Source organism: Aethalodelphis obliquidens, unplaced genomic scaffold (genome assembly GCF_003676395.1).
Source record: "Aethalodelphis obliquidens isolate GAN/ISIS:26980383/991018 unplaced genomic scaffold, ASM367639v1 scaffold7, whole genome shotgun sequence".
NCBI lineage: Eukaryota > Metazoa > Chordata > Mammalia > Artiodactyla > Delphinidae > Aethalodelphis > Aethalodelphis obliquidens.
Window position 1 is genome coordinate 12,068,812 of NW_020837951.1, and position 18,104 is coordinate 12,086,915.

An 18,104-nucleotide genomic window follows, 5' to 3' on the forward strand; every position below is an offset into this window, starting at 1 on the left:
GCCCTTCCGGTTCCGTTGGGTCCCCCTTTGGCTCGGGTTCCCCGCCCCTCCCCCTTCCCGGAGCCCCGAGGGGCCGGAGCTCCTGGCGGTGCCGGATCCTGACGGTGGCCTTCCCCTGGGTCTGTAAGTGCGGAGGCGGCCGGAGCGCCGGGTAGGGGTACGAGGTCTCTCAAAATGGAGCCCCCTTGGGGCTCTGGATTGGCCGGGACCTGCCCTGGGATGGGGACCGAGGGGCTGGCCTAGGCCCGGGGGGACTTATGGAGCCCTAGGCCCGGCCCATGCTGTGCCCCGCCCCTTTCCCTTCCCAGCGTCTGGAGTGGGGAGCCTAAGGATGCCCCCAGGGACCTCCTCTTGGGACCCTAGCCGAGGGCACCGCAGTTTGCTTGAACGCCCGACTCTGGCATCTTGTAGGAAGTGCCAGATCTGGGCCATGGCAAGGCCTCAGGGCCAGCCCGCGAGAATCATTATGAGTGCTAAGCTGGGTTAGTCTTTTGCCACTGGCAACAGCACCTTTATATTTCTGGCGCTATGTCAGGCACTGGGAATTCGTAAGATATTGTTCCAAGTTTCAGGGTCAAGTTTGAGAGCCAGATAAAAACAAATGAGTGCCCCTGCGATGTATGAATCAGTCATGTATGTATGAACTGTTCAAGGGGCAGTTGCTGGGGAGGCTGAAGAAAGAAGGTGACTTCTCAATTTTATTTGTTGGAGAGGATAAGGTGGAGAAGGGCTTTTCCTACAGGAGGAACAGCTGCAATGCTCTGAAGGGATGACTGAGCATAACTTGTGTGGGAAGCGGAGGAGGGGGGCGCGGGGCTCTTGTGCAAAGGATGAGATATGAGGCTGGGAAAGTAGACCGAGGTCCAGATAGTGAAGGTTTAATCCTAAAGGAGGTGGCTACTTTTTGAAGAATTTTGAGCAGGAGACTGGTATAGTCGGATTTGCACCGTAGAAAACCATCTTGTTCTGGAGGTCAGCCTATAGGATAGGAATTTCTATAAACTGATTCTGGACTCTTTAGCTAAAGTCTAGATGCTCTCATTGGAGATTCTTTTGAAGGAGTAGTGGGATCAGTCTAGTAAGAAGTAATGAAATCCTGAAATGGAGTTATGACAGTATTATTGGAAAGAAGGCAGGTAATGCTGTAGTGAATGCTGTAAAGACTCTATAATAAATTGGATGTTGAGGGTGAAAGAAGTATCAAAGCTGAGTCTTAGGTTTTAGGCCTGTGGTATTTGAAGAATGTTAATGCCATTATCAGCAATAAAACCATAAACCTAGTGTAGATGACAAATTCATTTTTTGGATATGTTGACTTGAAGGCCTAGTGAGATAGCCACATGGAGCTGTCCAGTATAAAGTTGGAAATGCAAATCTGCAGCTCAACCTAAATGCTGTGGCTAGAGGTAAAGGTTTGAATTATCATAGAGCGTAGAGGTGGAAGCCATGGGAATAGCTGACATCAGGAAGGGGTTATTGAGAAAGAAGGGAATATTTGGGGGGAATGGTTGCATTTACAAAGCAGAAAGAAGACTTAGAACTAATAGTAGTTGGTGTAGCAGCAGAAACAGAAGTAGATGATAAAATATAAGAAGTAGATGATAAAATATAAGAAGTAGATGATAAATATAAGGGTTCCAGCAACCAAGAAGACTCAGAAGTCAAGAGAAGAGAATACTGAGAAGGGTCCACTGGGACAATTGATGCAGAGCATTTGGAGAATGAGGGGGGGAAAGATGGCATTTCTTTATCAAGAGATCATGAGTGACCTTTTATAAAGCGATTTTAATAGAGTAATGAGGTGATAATATATGAAATAATGCAGACCTCAAGTGGTTTGGTGTCAAATGAGAATGAAAAAAAGGCCACATATGAAGGATTTCACAAACAAAATTGACAGGCTTTATTTACTTACTTACCTTGCATTTGCTTATAAAGCACAATTCCAGGCACTATTCTAAGTTCTTTTAAAAATTAACTTAATTTTAAAAATGAATTTACTTTAAAATTAATTTAATTTCCCATAACAACCCTATGAAGTAATATTCTTTGACAGGTGGGAAAACTGAAAAACAGAAGTGGTTAAGTAACTTGCCCAAGGTCACACAACTAGTAAGTGGTGGAGCAGGGTTTTGATTCTAGGAAATGTGGTTTTACCCACTGCACTAAGCAGTGATTGAATATGGGAGTCAAAAGAATGGGAAAAATTTAAGCAAAGATAGACTCAATTAATAAAAAAATGGAGAGGCTTGGAAGGAGATCCAGATTGAGAAGAAGGTAAGTAATGGATTTATGTTTGTGTTATGTATTTGTTTTTTATTTCTTTTCTTCTGTCTTAGATTCTCTTCCAGTCTGTGCCATTTTAGGTCAGTTTCATTCACAGTTAGGTCAGTTTATGTCATGCTTTCATCTATTACTTATTATCTATAATCAGGTCTCCTCTTCAGCTTCAGAGCTGTATCCAGCTAGCTAATGGATTTCTCCTTAATGTCATGCAGGCTCCTCTGGTTAAACATTTTAACACCTGACCCATGGTCATCCCCTCCAATATTCCCTAGCTTATTGAATGACACTCTGTCAAAGATACCCAGTTTCTCAAACCAAATATCTTGGAGTCATCTTGACCTTTCATCTCTTGTTTCCCACCTTGGTCATCAAGTCCATCAGTTCTTTGTTTGAAATATCTTCTAGGATCTGTTTCCTCTCTCCATCCATATTATTTCCACTCAGTATCCATATTATTCAGGCCCTCATTATTTCTATCTTGATCTGTTAAAGTAATAGCATACTAACAGGTTTTCTTGCTTCCACGCCTACTGTTCTCAGAGCCATTCTCCATAAGCTTTTATTTTTGACTTATTGAGTTTTAGCCAGTTTAAGAGTTTAGATATCATGCATTTCAAGTGATAGAGTAGTAGCCTAGGGCAGGTATTTTTGATTAGCTTGAATTGAGGTTAAGTTTGATTAAGATTAGCCATGAGGATGGAGAGTTAGGAATTTTTTAAATAGAGAAGGTAATAAAACATTGAGAAACCAAGACAGGCTTTCTGAGGAAGTAAGCATTAAGAAAACAGCAAAAAGTCAAGGACTAAGCTTTGAAGAATATACTTACCGTTACACAATTTAGTGAACCCTTGAGGAACAGATCAGCAAAAGAATGGTGGAAAACTGAGGCCAGTAGTTAAGTCACTTGCCCACTTCTGTACAACAGTTTAAGAAGAATGAACAACTAGGTCTGTTTATTCAATATAAATAACCCTCAAAAGCAATAAATGAAAACTGCAAAACAATATATATATATAGTTTATAAGTAAGAAACCTAATTTTATTTTTTGTTTTCTGTGGCTAGAAATGTTGTGATATAGAAGTGTTGTTTTAAAAATGGAGGGGAGGGAGGGCGTCCCTTGTGGCGCAGTGGTTGAGAGTCCGCCTGCCAATGCAGGGAACACGGGTTCGTGCCCTGCTCGTGAGCCATGGCCGCTGAGCCTGCGCGTCCGGAGCCTGTGCTCCGCAACGGGAGAGGCCACAACAGTGAGAGGCCCGCGTACCGCAAAAAAAAAAAAAAAAAAAAAAAAAAATGGAGGGGAGGGAGAGTCATTAAGGAAGAAACTTAGAACCAACTGAGAACTGAGTGGAAGGAGGCTGAGAAAGGGGGCTTGTACTTTACCTATATTAAAAAATTTTTCCAAGAAGGGTATATTTCTGTAATCTTACAAAAGAGTGAGACCTTGGAGAATGCAGTGTCATGAAAGTTACCCAAAAGAAGAAAATGATTGAGTTTTATAGAGAGAAAAGCTGTAGTTTATTACAACCTCTTTGAAAAATGGCATATGGTGTTAATGAAAGACGAAGAAAGATTTCCAAGTAGCTGTGAGTGCTAAGTTGAAAGATAAAGGTACTTTTATGAGGTAGATGAGGAAACAGACTGACATACAGCTTTGGAGTTTATTATACAGAATAGAAAAGTTTTCCTTATCAGTATTATCAGAGGCATTTTAGATAAGAAACATGGATATTTTTGCACTGCCCATCGCACGGCAGTGAACGTTGTTGAACGTAGAATATTCACTGATCGTTTCTAGTTACTCCTGTTTGAACAAAGGGAAATTTTCAAATTAGCTGAAACATTTGTTATGGAAATGATTATGGAAGAATTGTGTAAATATAAATAAAGAGAGAATGATCTTAAGTGAGACTATTCCTATTTCATTGATGTTTGAGAAATGGGTCATTTAAAACTTGCTGAGAGAAACTCAGCAGTATTTAGACTTAATCACAGTAACCTAGACAACAGATGATAAGGACCTGAGCCATGCCAATGGTAGTAAGAATATAGAGAGAGAATTTGGAAATCATTCTGAGGAAAGAATCAACAGAATGTGGGGACCAAGTCTCTATTCTACCTGATCAGATCTTTACTTTCTTTAAGTTACTAGAAGGTCTGCTATAATCTAGAATTATGTGAGAGATTTTTATGACAATTATCAATAATTGCTGTTATAAATTAACTATAGTTGGGGAGTCTGAAAATCAAATATATTCATAATGTTATTAAGTCTTGTTTGTAAATGGCATTAAGTTTCATTCTACAAAGATAAATACAGGGCTTCCCTGGTGGCGCAGTGGTTGAGAGTCCGCCTGCTGATGCAGGGGACACGGGTTCATGCCCCGGTCCGGGAGGATCCCACATGCTGCGGAGCGGCTGGGCCCGTGGGCCATGGCCTCTGAGCGTGCGGGTCCGGAGCCTGTGCTCCTCAATGGGAGAGGCCACAGCAGTGAGAGGCCTACGTACCACACACACAAAAAAAAGATAAATACACAGTATATGTATAGCTGATTCACTTTGTTATAAAGCAGAAACTAACACACCATTGTAAAGCAATTATACTCCAGTAAAGATGTTAAAAAAAAAAAAAAGATAAATACACAAAAGATAGAAAAATAATATAAAGTTAAAATAAGTGAGAAAGGAAGGTAAGACAAGGATAATACATAAATGCTTTACTATTAAAGTCCTCTAGACTTGACACAAATTTGGCTTTACGTTGTACTTTTTGTTCTTAAACATAAAACTTTTATTGAAGCATAACTAAATACACAAAAGTATATCAATCATAAGTGTACAGCTGAATGGATATGAGCAGGGAGATCTGAACAGTTACACAGTTAACAGGCATAAGATAAAACTTCAGCTAGCCTAGTTTCATACATGAATTTTGTCATCATGCAGCTTGGGCACAAGTTCTACCTCTAACATTTAATACTTTCCACCTCTCTTAAATTGAGCAAGTTATTTATGTTCACCAAGCTTGGGTTTCCTCATAGGCAAAGTGGAGATGATAATAATACCTACCTCATAGAGATTTTGAGGATTAAATGGGTCAACTTGGGTAAAGCACTTGGCATTATACCTGGTACTCAGCAAGGATTCAGTAAAGATTAGCTATCATTTTTCTTATTTTTAAATAAAATTAAACCAGTTCATATGAAACAAGTGTTCCTTTTTGTTTTGACATTTTAGAAATTTTGTTTAAAATTTGGTTTTATGTTGTTAAAACTATTTTTTGGAAACAAACCCTAGAAAGACATTTTCCCCAGGGCACTCAAAAGAGGGTATCATGATAATGTAGAGCATCTCTACCATAGCTCAATAATAATTTCCTAGGGAACATTAAGAGTTAATTATGGTTTTTGTTGAATGAGCTGTGTAAAAATAACAGTTGGTCCTTGCCCTCAAGTAACTAACAGTCTGTTGGAAAGAGAGACTGGTGACAAGAAACAATTAAGGATAAACTGTGTGGCCTGGAAATAAGAGTTTATCAAAGGGAGACAATACAGTGGACTGAGACATTAAGGAAAACTTCTTAAACAGAATAATTTTTCCTCATATTCTTGGACTACAGCAGACAAATCAAGCACTTTCCTGAGATACCTGTTTGACTGCTTCTGTTGGTAAGTTTCTTGAGACTGATGAATAGGAAGTAAATGAAATTGTACTCCAACTCCTGTCTTTGGAACTTCAAGGAACAATCCCTGAGGATAGTTGTCTAAAGCATTACAAGTACTGTCATATTATAGATGGAAGCAATTAATGCTCATTTTTCGGTGTGAGTAGGAAAATACTGACCTGTCAGTAAATTTAGGACAAGCTAAACCTCTAAGTAAGAATGCCCCTTTTGTTTGGCCACTTGAACAGCAGTCATTTATATAATTTCTAGTTATAAATTGGGACAGTCACTGTTTCCAGATCAAATATATTAAGCTACTGTAATTGCTAAAACTGACCACAGATAGATAATACAGTTGTGCCACTTTGTTTACTGATATAGTCCCTGTGTCTCCTAGATTTTTCCTTTTCATTTGATATTCACCACCTTTTCTATGATGCTGAATTTGCTTCTCTACATCCCTCCTCTCATCTTCATTGTGATTTTTCATTATCTGTACACTCAGAGTGCCATACAAAGGGAAAGCTTATAATTTATTTATAAATATATTTTAATATACCTGTGCCATACCAGTTCCCCCTCCTAAATCTCACCTCTCTTTCAATGACATTTTAATTCGGCTGAAATCCTAAGTTTAAAACCTTTACACGTTACTTTTTTTCATTTTCTATCTCCAGTTACCAACTTTTTGAAATATCTTTTTGTTATTTTTCCTTGCTCCTTATTCATTTTCATTCCTTTCTAGGCTCTCGTGGCCTCAGACCTGTAATGCTTATGCAGACACCGCATTGGTCTTCCTAACAGCAGTTCTTGCTTCTTACTACTGTCAAATGAATTGCATAGGTTCAACAAATGCAAACTGAGCACCTGCCGTGTGTTTAGTACAATATCAGGTGATGGGAATACACACCAGTTTGAACAGAAGAGGGTTTGGCCAGTAATGTGGCTGCATTAAGTAGAATTTGAAGCCAAAGGAAAGAGTGTTTTGCCCTAGAAGATACAGGTTCCCAGCATTAGCTCCATTGAATAGGGTGGAGATTCTTCTCTCTAATGCCATGTAGCTTGCAGTTTGGGGGGAAGGAACAAGTATTGGTATCCTGAGTGTTATGTTAGAAGCACTTAGTTATAGGTCCAGTAGTGACAACTGTTCTAATCTAAGGGGTCAGGGAAGGGCCCTCAGAGGAAATAAAGGAGTCAGAATTGGCTAGGAATAGTGTTATGGACTAAAGAAATAACTGCTAAGGTTTGGAGTCAGTAGAGTGCTGTCATGAACCAGGCACTGAGCAATATGAGTGAGACCTAGATTCTGCCTTTACGAGCTGGTGTTCTATGAGCCTTTGTAATTCAGTGTTCTAGAAGATAAAATTATAAAGATTGGGCTTCGGGGCCAGATGTTGCTAGGAACAGCTGGTTGTCTCTTGATTCTCAACTACGGAGTTGATGGATACATGAAGTTCAAGGTGAATTTATTGATGCACTGAGATTGTAGAGCCGCTTCTCAGGGGTAGACCTGATATACCTACTGATCTCACAGAAGACTGCTATATAGACTGGTGGATTGTCATTGTAAAAATAATAAATGTGTTGACAATATCATGTTGCCATGGCTAATTCATCCTTCCCTTTAGAGTGACACATGGGAAGCCAAGTTATCAGAAAATCGTTTGAAGAGTATGGAATCAGAACATGGGGACTTTCTCCAAAGGAATTGCTTCATAAAGGGACAAATACACAGAGTTTTGGCAAAGACACCTTCTCCATGGTTGAATGGTTTATGCTAATGTTTACCTTAATTATTCTTAAATTTACTTGATCAGGTTCTATTCAAGAGGTTAGTCTTCATCCAGGAGACAATGGGAGGTCACAGAAGGATTTTAGGGAGCAGTTGGATATAATCAGATCTGTGGTTTTGAAAGATGACGTGTGATGGTGTAGAAGTTGGATTAGAGGTAATAGAAGCTGGAACCAAGGAACATTTATGAATCAGTTCTAGTAGTCCGGTTGATGAGTAATGATGGATAAATAGGGATAAGGAAGAAAGAATAGAATCTAGTAAGGATTAACTAGATCCACCTTACTCCTACTCAGATTCCCACCAAGTGACTCATCTGGTTTTTCTATGTCAAATATTTACTTCATATATCAAGAAATGTTTCTTAAGAAAGAGTTTAGGTTTGTCCAAAATGCACAGGATAAAGACCTGTGCCTTTGACACTGTCTAAAAGTTGTCCCTTTAGGCATGTGACTTTCATTTTATTGCAGAAATACTTGTATGAGTAAATTCACATCAGTTTAAACAGAAGAGGGTTTACCCAAGAATGGGGCAAGCAATGTCACTGCAGTAAAATACAAAGCGAAGGAAAAGAGTGTTTTGTCTTCGAAGAAGCAGGTTCACAGTATCATGCAAAATAAAGTAGTTATTTCATTATTACTTGTTGGGATGTTTTAGGTAGTTCTTGAAACCTGATAGAATTATCATTTGAGAAGCAAAAAAAATGCCCTTGGAATAACTCAAGCACTGTTCTTGTATTAAGCGTCTTAAAAAGTTGAATGAATACCAAGCTATTTACACGGATACAAGTCCACTCCTTAGGTGCAATTGACACTTGATGTTGCTAAGGGAATTTTTAACAGCCTTTGAAAGCAGTTATACTAGCTTCCTCTTTCAAGGAAAATTTTATTCAGATACATATAAACAGGTATGACAACACAAATTTGTTTTTGGAAGGAAAATCCAGGTTTTCTTAATTGTTTGTATTTTCTTAAATTCATCCTTTTTAACATTTCTGTTCTTTAGGTCTGCCAAAATGTCTGAAAGATCAGATCTCCTTCACTTCAAGTTTGAAAATTATGGAGATTCAATGTTACAAAAAATGAACAAATTAAGAGAAGAGAATAAATTTTGTGATGTTACAGTTCTCATAGATGATATTGAGGTACAGGGGCATAAAATTGTGTTTGCTGCAGGTTCCCCCTTCTTAAGAGACCAATTTTTACTGAACGATTCCAGAGAGGTGAAAATCTCCATATTACAGAGTTCCGAAGTGGGGAGACAATTGCTCTTATCCTGTTACAGTGGTGTGCTGGAATTCCCTGAGATGGAACTGGTAAATTACTTGACGGCTGCGAGTTTTCTTCAGATGAGCCACATTGTAGAACGGTGCACACAGGCCTTGTGGAAGTTTATAAAGCCAAAACAACCAATGGATAGTAAAGAGGGATGTGAACCGCAGAGTGCTTCTCCCCAGTCAAAAGAACATCAGGGAGATGCCAGAGGCTCCCCAAAGCAGGACTCACCTTGTATCCATCCATCTGAAGACAGTATGGATATGGAGGACAGTGATATTCAGATTGTTAAGGTAGAATCTATTGGGGATGTATCAGAGGTTAGAAGTAAAAAAGATCAGAACCAGTTTATTTCTTCTGAACCCACTGCTTTACATTCATCAGAGCCCCAGCACTCCCTGATAAATTCAACTGTGGAAAACAGAGTAAGTGAAATAGAACAAAACCACCTCCACAATTATGCCCTGTCTTACACAGGCAGTGATAACATCATCATGGCCTCAAAAGATGTCTTTGGGCCTAATATTCGAGGTGTAGACAAAGGCCTACAGTGGCATCACCAATGCCCAAAGTGTACCAGGGTGTTTCGTCACCTGGAGAACTACGCCAACCATTTAAAAATGCACAAACTCTTTATGTGTCTACTCTGCGGCAAGACTTTTACTCAGAAAGGCAACCTTCATCGACACATGCGGGTGCATGCCGGCATTAAACCTTTCCAGTGTAAAATCTGTGGGAAAACCTTTTCTCAGAAGTGTTCCTTACAGGATCATCTTAACCTTCACAGTGGAGATAAGCCCCATAAGTGTAACTATTGTGACATGGTTTTTGCACATAAGCCAGTTTTGAGGAAACACCTTAAACAGCTGCATGGCAAAAACAGCTTTGATAATGCCAATGAAAGAAATGTGCAAGACCTCACAGTGGACTTTGATTCTTTTGCATGTACAACAGTCACAGACTCTAAAGGGTGTCAGCCACAGCCTGATGCGACACAGGTCCTGGATGCAGGTAAACTGGCCCAAGCTGTCCTGAACTTAAGGAATGATAGTACTTGTGTGAATTGAGTAGGGCCTTTATGCTCCTAACTAGAACTGACTGCAAACATGGCAATAGTCTGAGTCTTTTTAGGAGTGATTTTGCGAATTTGACTTCTCCAAAGCCTCTGTGCTCTGGAAGTCATAGGGGTGAGTCAAAGCACTAATAGACCAGGCAACTTGCCACTTGGAGTGGTCTTGCCTTCCTTTTGCCCCTTCCCATGTTCTGTTTTGAATTATTTATCCTGTGATGTCTGTTTCCTTTCCCAAGGAGTATTCCACCTGTCTACCTAACATTGACTTATGTCTTAGACTGACACTGTTTTAGACTTTTCACTGGGCACATTCTGAAGGTACCAACAAGTTAATAATATCACCTCCAATCCACTAATAGATGCTATGCTAAGAGAAGCGAATAATATTTTTCATTGGCAGAAAATAAGCTGAGATATAAGGAGATATTGCTGTTGGCCTGAATATGTGATAGAATTTGTAGTTGCCTTGCCTACTGATAATTCATCTGTGTCTGATAAATGAATGAATCTGCTTCCTACAATTTGTACTTGTCTTGGAGCTGGCTATAAAGTATTTTAGATTATTCTGTACTCTTTTCGACAGTATATAGCCCAACTTCACATCATTGAAGTTCACATAGACCAGAGTACAATATTTTTAGCAACACCTGCAGACAGATAGTTAGGAATCAGCATGGGGAGCATAACCAACAAAGGATAGTAGTACAGTTGTACAACAGTACTTATTTGGGAGGTCTTCCCCAAAAAGAAGCCAAATGTTTATAATTAACCTCTAACTTACTTGGGGATGCTTTTGAAGTCAGGATTGCTCCAGGCACATTTAAAGTGTGCTAACGCGTAATGGTCTCTCTGAAAAGGGGCTATCTGGAGTCATTCTCTAGGCTTTGTTTTAGAAGTTAGCCATCAGTAAGGTGAGTTTGGCCTTCAGAGCTTTGTCCAGTGTATTGTAATAGTCTCTGAATTCTCATTTCCTTGTGTACCTTAACTTCTAAAATGGATGAAAAAAGTGAGTCACAGGAGCAATCAGGTTTTTGCATTTAGATATTCTTATAAAGGTACATAGTCCCACCTTGTCACCTCTGATAGATCACTAATACAAAGTTGATTTTCCATTATGGAAAAACAAAACAACTGTTCTTCCTAAAGCACATGTTATAGTTCAGAAATAAAATTTTGAGTCTTATTAGCTTCTGACCCATGAGTTAGATTTAGGTAATAGGAGTGTTTGAGTCCATAGAGAATCTTAAGAGATCATTTAGTCCACCTCTCTTTTTTTAAGTTGGGATATCCAAGGCCCAAAGAGGTGGCCTGGCCAAGGTTAGCCAAAGTAGATAAGTAACTAAATATGAGCTACGGTCTCCTCACTTCTCACTGTCCCTTGGCTTAAAAAGATTTAGTACATGATCAAGAATACCTTAATGAAAAGTTCCTAGTTTGTGCTTCCCCTCTGTGAATCACTGTTTGCTTTCTGAGACATCCTGGATTTTGCAAATAAAACATCACAGAGGATTTATTTTTGTAAGTTAATTATTTTTTGGTTAGGATGAATATTACATTTTTCCTAAGCAAGTGACTGATTTGCTAGGTGTTGATTAGGAAGGGCAAGAACAAGTAAGAATAATGTGAGAAGGATCCAAATGTGAAACTGATTTTGTCTTGAAACAGTGTTTATTTAGTTTCCATCAGGATTTTCTGTTTTTGTTTCTGAGCTATGAGAGTCCATGTACAGATAAACCAAAAATTAGTTTTAACTTGAGTAATCAGAGGGAGTTCTTAAAGTTGTTATAATTTGATGCATTTATATGTGAATCTGATTTGAAGTATAATTTCTACCTTTTGTTAAAAGATTTTAAATGAGAATAAAATTGAGTGATAAGACTAACAGGTATCTATGCCTAATGTCACTCATTATATGGTCTAATGATGCTGCCTAGCATTCTGGTTTTTTTATGATCCAGCCAAAGAGTACCAATTCTATGCAACAGTGAGACATTAACATGTTAACGGATGTTTCACTATTTTCTCTGAACATCATTTTATCACAGGGAAATTTCAAGTTGGAGTGCTTCCTCTGCTTACATTCATGTCCTGTTTTTGTTACTGGTTTGAAGACTAAAAGGCATGGGTTCAAATAAGATTGGTCTCTTTGGTTGGAGACTATTCCTGGATTCATTCAGACATTCAAGAGACATTTATTGAACACCTACTATTGCCAGGCACTATGTTAGATACTGAGGATATGAAGGTAAGATTGCTATGGTCCCTGCCCTCACAGAGCTTACAATCTCATGTAGTCTTAGTGAGATAAGGTGTCAATTTGGTTTTATCCTAGGAAGAATAAAGAAAACTGCCTTGCTTTCTTTGATCACTTTAAATTAGCATCTTGATGGTTTTGTATCACTAAATCTTCTAGTTCTCACCTTTTTCAACTGCAAACTACTGACATGGTTTACAGTGTCTTCCATTTCTTGGCTGGAGAGGTGTTCTGTTTCTGTGAGACATTTTCTTAATTTTGGTGGTACTTGACTTTTCTCTTTCTTTGTTTATACATGTTTCTTAGATTGTATTGCAAAGTGGTCAAGTTACTGATATCAAATATGTTTTACAGGGGAAGATGACTTTCAAAACTAGTCGTATTCTTGTAGAGGAGGAAGATTTTTTAAAACCTTAGACATTCAGCATTTGTATTTTATGGATCCCCAGGATAACTAAAAAGGAGAGAGGGCTCTCTTTACCATAGTTTGGTTTTTAAAAAATTACTGTGTCACAGTTATTTATTTATTATTTAATTTTAAAGGCAAACTCCAAACTGAAGTGGCTCTGAGGTAAATCAGATGTGGTTTTAATTTGTTTTAGTTTCCTTATTAGAAGGTCTATAAATGGAGGGTGACCATTGTCACTACTTCTAAGATATTATCCTAAACAAACAACCCAGAACATTTTATTTCAGCTGGTGAATAGCTGTTCTAAATCTGTTGTATGTTAGACATACTGTGAACTACCTCTTCACTTATTATGGGGAAGTTTCCTTAATAAAAGTTTGACAATTAAAGCTCTGGTGTCAGTGGTTTATTTTCTCTCTCCCCTCCTGCTTCCCTTTCCAATTGCTTGAATTTGAATGCAGGAATGCTTTCTTCACTCCTATTCTTGAAAAGACATTAATCAAGCACGCTGAGCTTGGCTTCAGAAGCAAATCTGGGCTAACCAGAAATTGTTACTAGGGTCAGTTACTTCCTCCTGTGCTATTGACTGAGGGGATGGAGCAACTGCTTTTAAGAATTAGCTGAGACATTCCTTCATTTGGCAAATCCTTGATGCCTACTAAGTTCTAGACTTCGGGAATGCAAGGAGCAGTAAGTCACTGTCCTAAATACCTCTGCCTAGGTGGGACACAGATTTCAATACAGGTACGATAATTGCCGTCACTAAGGCAGCCAAAGGGTTTACTGGTTCCCAATTGGGAGCCAAGTAATTCACGGGCAGTTCAGGTTGGCTTCAGGGATGATGTGATTTATGAACGATGGATGAATGGGATTTTGAAGGATGAGTGGTAGGAGGGATAGGACATGTTGGAGGAACAGCCGGGCCAACGGTTGAGATAGAAGGCCTGGGTTTGCCAAGGAAGTGAGAGGGGTAGGGGCGTGGGGAGGAAGCGATAGGTTGAGCGGTGAGGTGGGATCCAGATCCTGATGGGGCATTAGCTAGGCAATCTCGAGTACTGATCCCGATGGCACTCTCCTCTCCTTACCTCCGCCACCTTTTAAATTGTATATTTCAGGGTAAGCAGAGGACCTGGACCCTAATAATCCGGGAGGGCCTCCCAGGGGTCCCGGTGCTAGGTACTCTGACAGACGCGCCGTACCCCAACTTCACAACCCGTCTGCTATTCGGATGTTGAAGAGAGCTCACGGAGGGGACCGGCTTGAGTACCGAAAGTGGGACAGGGGAGATGGGACTTGCCAGAATTCGGGGGCTTTTCTGTTATTCCAGGCGTGGGGGGAGTAAGGGAGACTGTCTCAGGATGTCCTTCCGGGACGCCCAGCGGGCCCCAGTAAAGAATGAAGCTAGTTGACACCGGATGTGTTTCCTCCCAGGCTGACCCCACCTTCCGGCCTGGGCCGCCGCTGCAGTGGAAAGCTCGGCTCTGGTTTCTGAGTCGGTGAGTGAGCGCGTGGGAAACTCCGGCAGGTGGGGAAGCCGGAGGAGGAGGCGGAGGAGGAGGAGGGCAGCAGCGAGGCGCGGCCCGGGAGTGGCTGGAGGGGTGCTGCAGGCACCTGGCCGTCAGGACCTTGGTCCTGGCAGGCTTGGCTCGGGAAGACCTATGTGGCGAACTGGAGGATCTTCCAGGCCACCTGTGGTACGGATTCAGTTCAACAGATATTCCCGAAGCTGCCCCTGCTCTGTGCCTGCCCCTGTGCTCGCTGCAGGAACTCAGATGAGCCAGGCTCCTTTTCGTGGTGTTCTGAGAGCAACTGACTCTGTCCGGGAGACGGGTGGATAAATCTTACTTGATTTGAGCCTTCAGCCAAATCACTAGCTGAAAGCGCGAATGTAACATGTGCAGAGGTGTAATTGGGTCTTCTTGTCTGGCCAGTGGTGAAAATCTAAATATCAAAGAAGCTTCAGTGTAAAAGATAGAGGAAAGGTAAAGCCATAACGTTGGTGAAGGCCAAATAATGAAAGATCTTGTATTTGCTAAGAAGGTTAGGCTGTCCTGGAGGTAGAGGAGAGCAATGGAGGATTTAAAGCAGAAGAGTAAAATAGAATTTTTAAAAAAGTTTTAAAAGATGTTAATCTGGTGGTACTTAGGAGGGCAGTTTGGAATGTAGAAGAGTGTGGTATCAAGGAGACTGCATTGGTCCAGGTGAACAGAAGGAAGACCTGCAGTAGTGATGAGGCGTAGGAAGTTTGGAAATTACATTAAGGTTTCTAGTTTGGGAAACTGAGTTAAGTCCACTTAGTAGTGGGCATTAACAATGTCCTTGACCACAAGGCACATACAGTTTAGTCGAGGAGAAAGACATAGAAACTGTTGAGTACAATTCAACGTAATAAGTTCTGTAACAAAAGTATGAAAAATGTACCACAAGAGCATAGAGAAATGCGTTTTATTTTTCTGGGTCTTGAGATGGTTATATAGGGGTTCACTCTTAGCGCCCAGGTTAGAATTTGAGTTGTCTTTTACCCAGTTTAGGTTTAGGATTTTTGAATTGTTTGTTTTTACTATCACAGTGTAGGAAAGCATCCCCGATCCTTACATCAATGTTTATGTTTTATTTTGCTTAGATTGTGACCATGGCTGCTGAGTCTGATGTTCTGCACTTCCAGTTTGAACAGCAAGGAGATGTAGTCTTGCAGAAAATGAATCTCTTGAGACAGCAGAATTTATTTTGTGATGTGTCAATTTATATTAATGACACTGAGTTCCAGGGGCACAAGGTGATTTTAGCTGCTTGCTCCACTTTTATGAGAGATCAGTTTTTACTCACGCAGTCAAAACATGTCAGAATCACCATCTTGCAGAGTGCAGAAGTTGGCAGAAAATTGTTGCTCTCTTGCTACACTGGAGCACTTGAAGTTAAAAGGAAAGAGCTTTTGAAATACTTGACTGCTGCTAGTTACCTTCAGATGGTTCACATTGTGGAAAAGTGCACAGAAGCTTTGTCAAAATATCTGGAAATTGATCTTACTATGAAAAATAACAATCAACATGCTGACCTGTGTCAATCCTCTGATCCAGATGTTAAGAATGAAGAAGAAAATTCAGATAAAGACTGTGAGATCATTGAAATTTCAGAGGATAGTCCTGTGAACATAGATTTCCATGTTAAAGAAGAAGAAAGCAATGCTTTACAGTCCGCAGTAGAGAGCTTGACATCAGAAAGAAAGGAAATGAAGTCACCAGAGCTGTCTTCAGTAGACATAGGTTTTAAAGACAATGAAATTCGTATCCTCCATGTGGAATCTATCAGTACTGGGGATGTAGAAAATGGGAAGTTATCACAGCCTTGTACCTCTTCAAAAGCAAGCATGTATTTCTCGGAAACACAGCATTCACTGATCAATTCTACAGTTGAGAGCAGAGTGGCAGAAGTTCCTGGGAATCAAGATCAGGGCTTATTTTGTGAGAATACTGAAGGAAGTCATGGTACAGTGAATGAGATTCAGAATCTAGAGGATGCTTTTTCCCTGAGGCACCAGTGCCCCCGGTGCCCTCGGGGGTTTCTTCACGTTGAAAACTATCTGCGCCACCTTAAGATGCATAAACTGTTCTTATGCTTACAGTGTGGGAAGACGTTTACACAAAAGAAAAATCTCAACCGGCACATTCGAGGGCACATGGGCATACGGCCCTTTCAGTGTACTGTATGCCTGAAGACATTTACTGCTAAAAGCACACTTCAAGACCACTTGAACATACACAGTGGGGATCGGCCATACAAATGCCACTGTTGTGACATGGATTTCAAGCACAAATCTGCTCTCAAAAAGCACTTAACCTCTGTCCATGGCAGAAGCAGTGGCGAAAAACTACCCAGGCATGATCTGGAAAGGCAAAATCGACTATAATTAGAATCACACCTTGCTATGTAAGCCTTACATCATTCTGTTAGGCAAGTCTTTCTATAGAAATGCAGCATTTGTAATATTGCATTTCCAACCCTATCTCTGGGTCTTATTTTTGGTCTACCTACACAAGTTATTCTTTCTGAACTTGTACTACCAGTTCCAAAGTGTGGGAGACATGTTAAAGCTGAGAGGATGCTGTCTCATCTCATACATTATATATAAGTCCCAGTGGTTTACCTAGAGAAATAGTGTTCCTCTTAAATATTCTTGATTCTAGTGACAGAGGACCAGCATTATTTCCAGATTCTGACTTTGAGTCTCTAGGTAATTGATAGAAGTGTAAAATCCAACCATACCATAACTTCAATAAATTAGGATAATGGGAAGAGAAAATAAATTTTAAAACATGCTATTACCCATTATTAGTGATTTTAAAAACAGGACTGGTGAATTTTTTTTTAACTAACTCTATTGGATTCCAAACTAAACACCAAGGTATCTATTGTTTTAAACCATAAAGAAACACAATTCAAATTCATTTGGAAGTAGCAGACTTTCCTTATACATAAGCTAATATTCCTTACAATAATATTTCCATGAGTTGTTAGTATACATATTTTAGAAATGATTAATTGGGCCTAGGTTTCTTGATTTTATTTAATACGGTTACATTTAATAATTTTGTGGCCAGTAGAATTATACCATTGGCATGAAGCTCTAAGATATTTTTTGTTTCCCTTTTGAAATTTATTTTATTTGTTGGTTAACATACAGTAAAATTGACCTTTGTTTTTGGTGTACAGTTCTATGAATTTTTACATATGTACAGATTTATGCAACCACCACTGCAATTAGGATACAGAACATTCCATCACCCTCCAAAACTCCTTTATGCTTCCCCTTTGTAGTCAGCTCCTCATCCTAGCACTAAACCCAGGCAACAGTTCTCCATCACTATAATTTTGCCTTTTCTGAAATATCATAAATGGAACCTTATAGTATGTTCCTCTTTATTTAAAAAAAATTATGATTTATTTCTTTCTTTTGGCTGCACTGGGTCTTAGTTCCAGCACACGGGATCTTTTAGTTGCGGCATGCAGACTTCTTGGTTGCAGCATGCATGTGGGATCTAGTTCCCTGACCAGGGAGCGAACCCAGGCCCCTTGCATTGGGAGCACGGAGTCTTACCCACTGGACTACCAGGGAAATCTGTAGCATGTTCCCTTTTGGTATGCTTTTTTCACTCAGCGTAATGCCTTTGAGACTCATCCATGTTCCTGTGTGTGTCAGTAGTTCATTCCTTTTTCTGTGTTGAATTGGCAATATATATTAGTTTTCTTACTGTCACTAGATGAGCAGTTTAAATATGGGTAGCTATTAGTATCCTCTTAATAACTTTTTTCATTTACATTAATGCAATTTTTATAACCCTCCCTAGAGTTTTCTTT

At 39.8% G+C, this 18,104-nt stretch overlaps 2 protein-coding genes across 8 annotated transcripts; both read left to right on the top strand.

Annotated features, from left to right (window-relative positions):
• The first annotated feature begins 7 nt into the window (after nt 1–7).
• Nucleotides 8–13,138, top strand: ZBTB26 (zinc finger and BTB domain containing 26). Of its 6 annotated transcripts, none has more exons than XM_027104932.1 (3): nt 8–119; nt 8,746–10,025; nt 12,132–13,138. In XM_027104932.1, exons 2-3 carry the CDS (start codon nt 8,756–8,758, stop codon nt 12,200–12,202), a joined length of 1,341 nt encoding a protein of 446 aa, XP_026960733.1. In that variant the 5' UTR covers nt 8–119; nt 8,746–8,755; the 3' UTR covers nt 12,203–13,138. The 6 variants fall into 6 exon arrangements, with proteins under 6 accessions (XP_026960733.1, XP_026960732.1, XP_026960734.1 ...); XM_027104931.1 differs by having other exon boundaries at nt 9–123; XM_027104929.1 differs by lacking the exon at nt 8–119 and adding an exon at nt 130–2,277.
• A 259-nt stretch (nt 13,139–13,397) lies between these two features.
• ZBTB6 (zinc finger and BTB domain containing 6) lies at nt 13,398–17,697 on the top strand. Of its 2 annotated transcripts, none has more exons than XM_027104936.1 (2): nt 13,398–14,245; nt 15,373–17,697. In XM_027104936.1, the coding sequence occupies exon 2, from the start codon at nt 15,382–15,384 to the stop codon at nt 16,654–16,656; it is 1,275 nt and encodes a 424-aa protein (XP_026960737.1). In that variant the 5' UTR covers nt 13,398–14,245; nt 15,373–15,381; the 3' UTR covers nt 16,657–17,697. The 2 variants fall into 2 exon arrangements, with proteins under 2 accessions (XP_026960737.1, XP_026960736.1); XM_027104935.1 differs by lacking the exon at nt 13,398–14,245 and adding an exon at nt 14,316–14,443.
• The last annotated feature ends 407 nt before the right edge of the window (nt 17,698–18,104 follow it).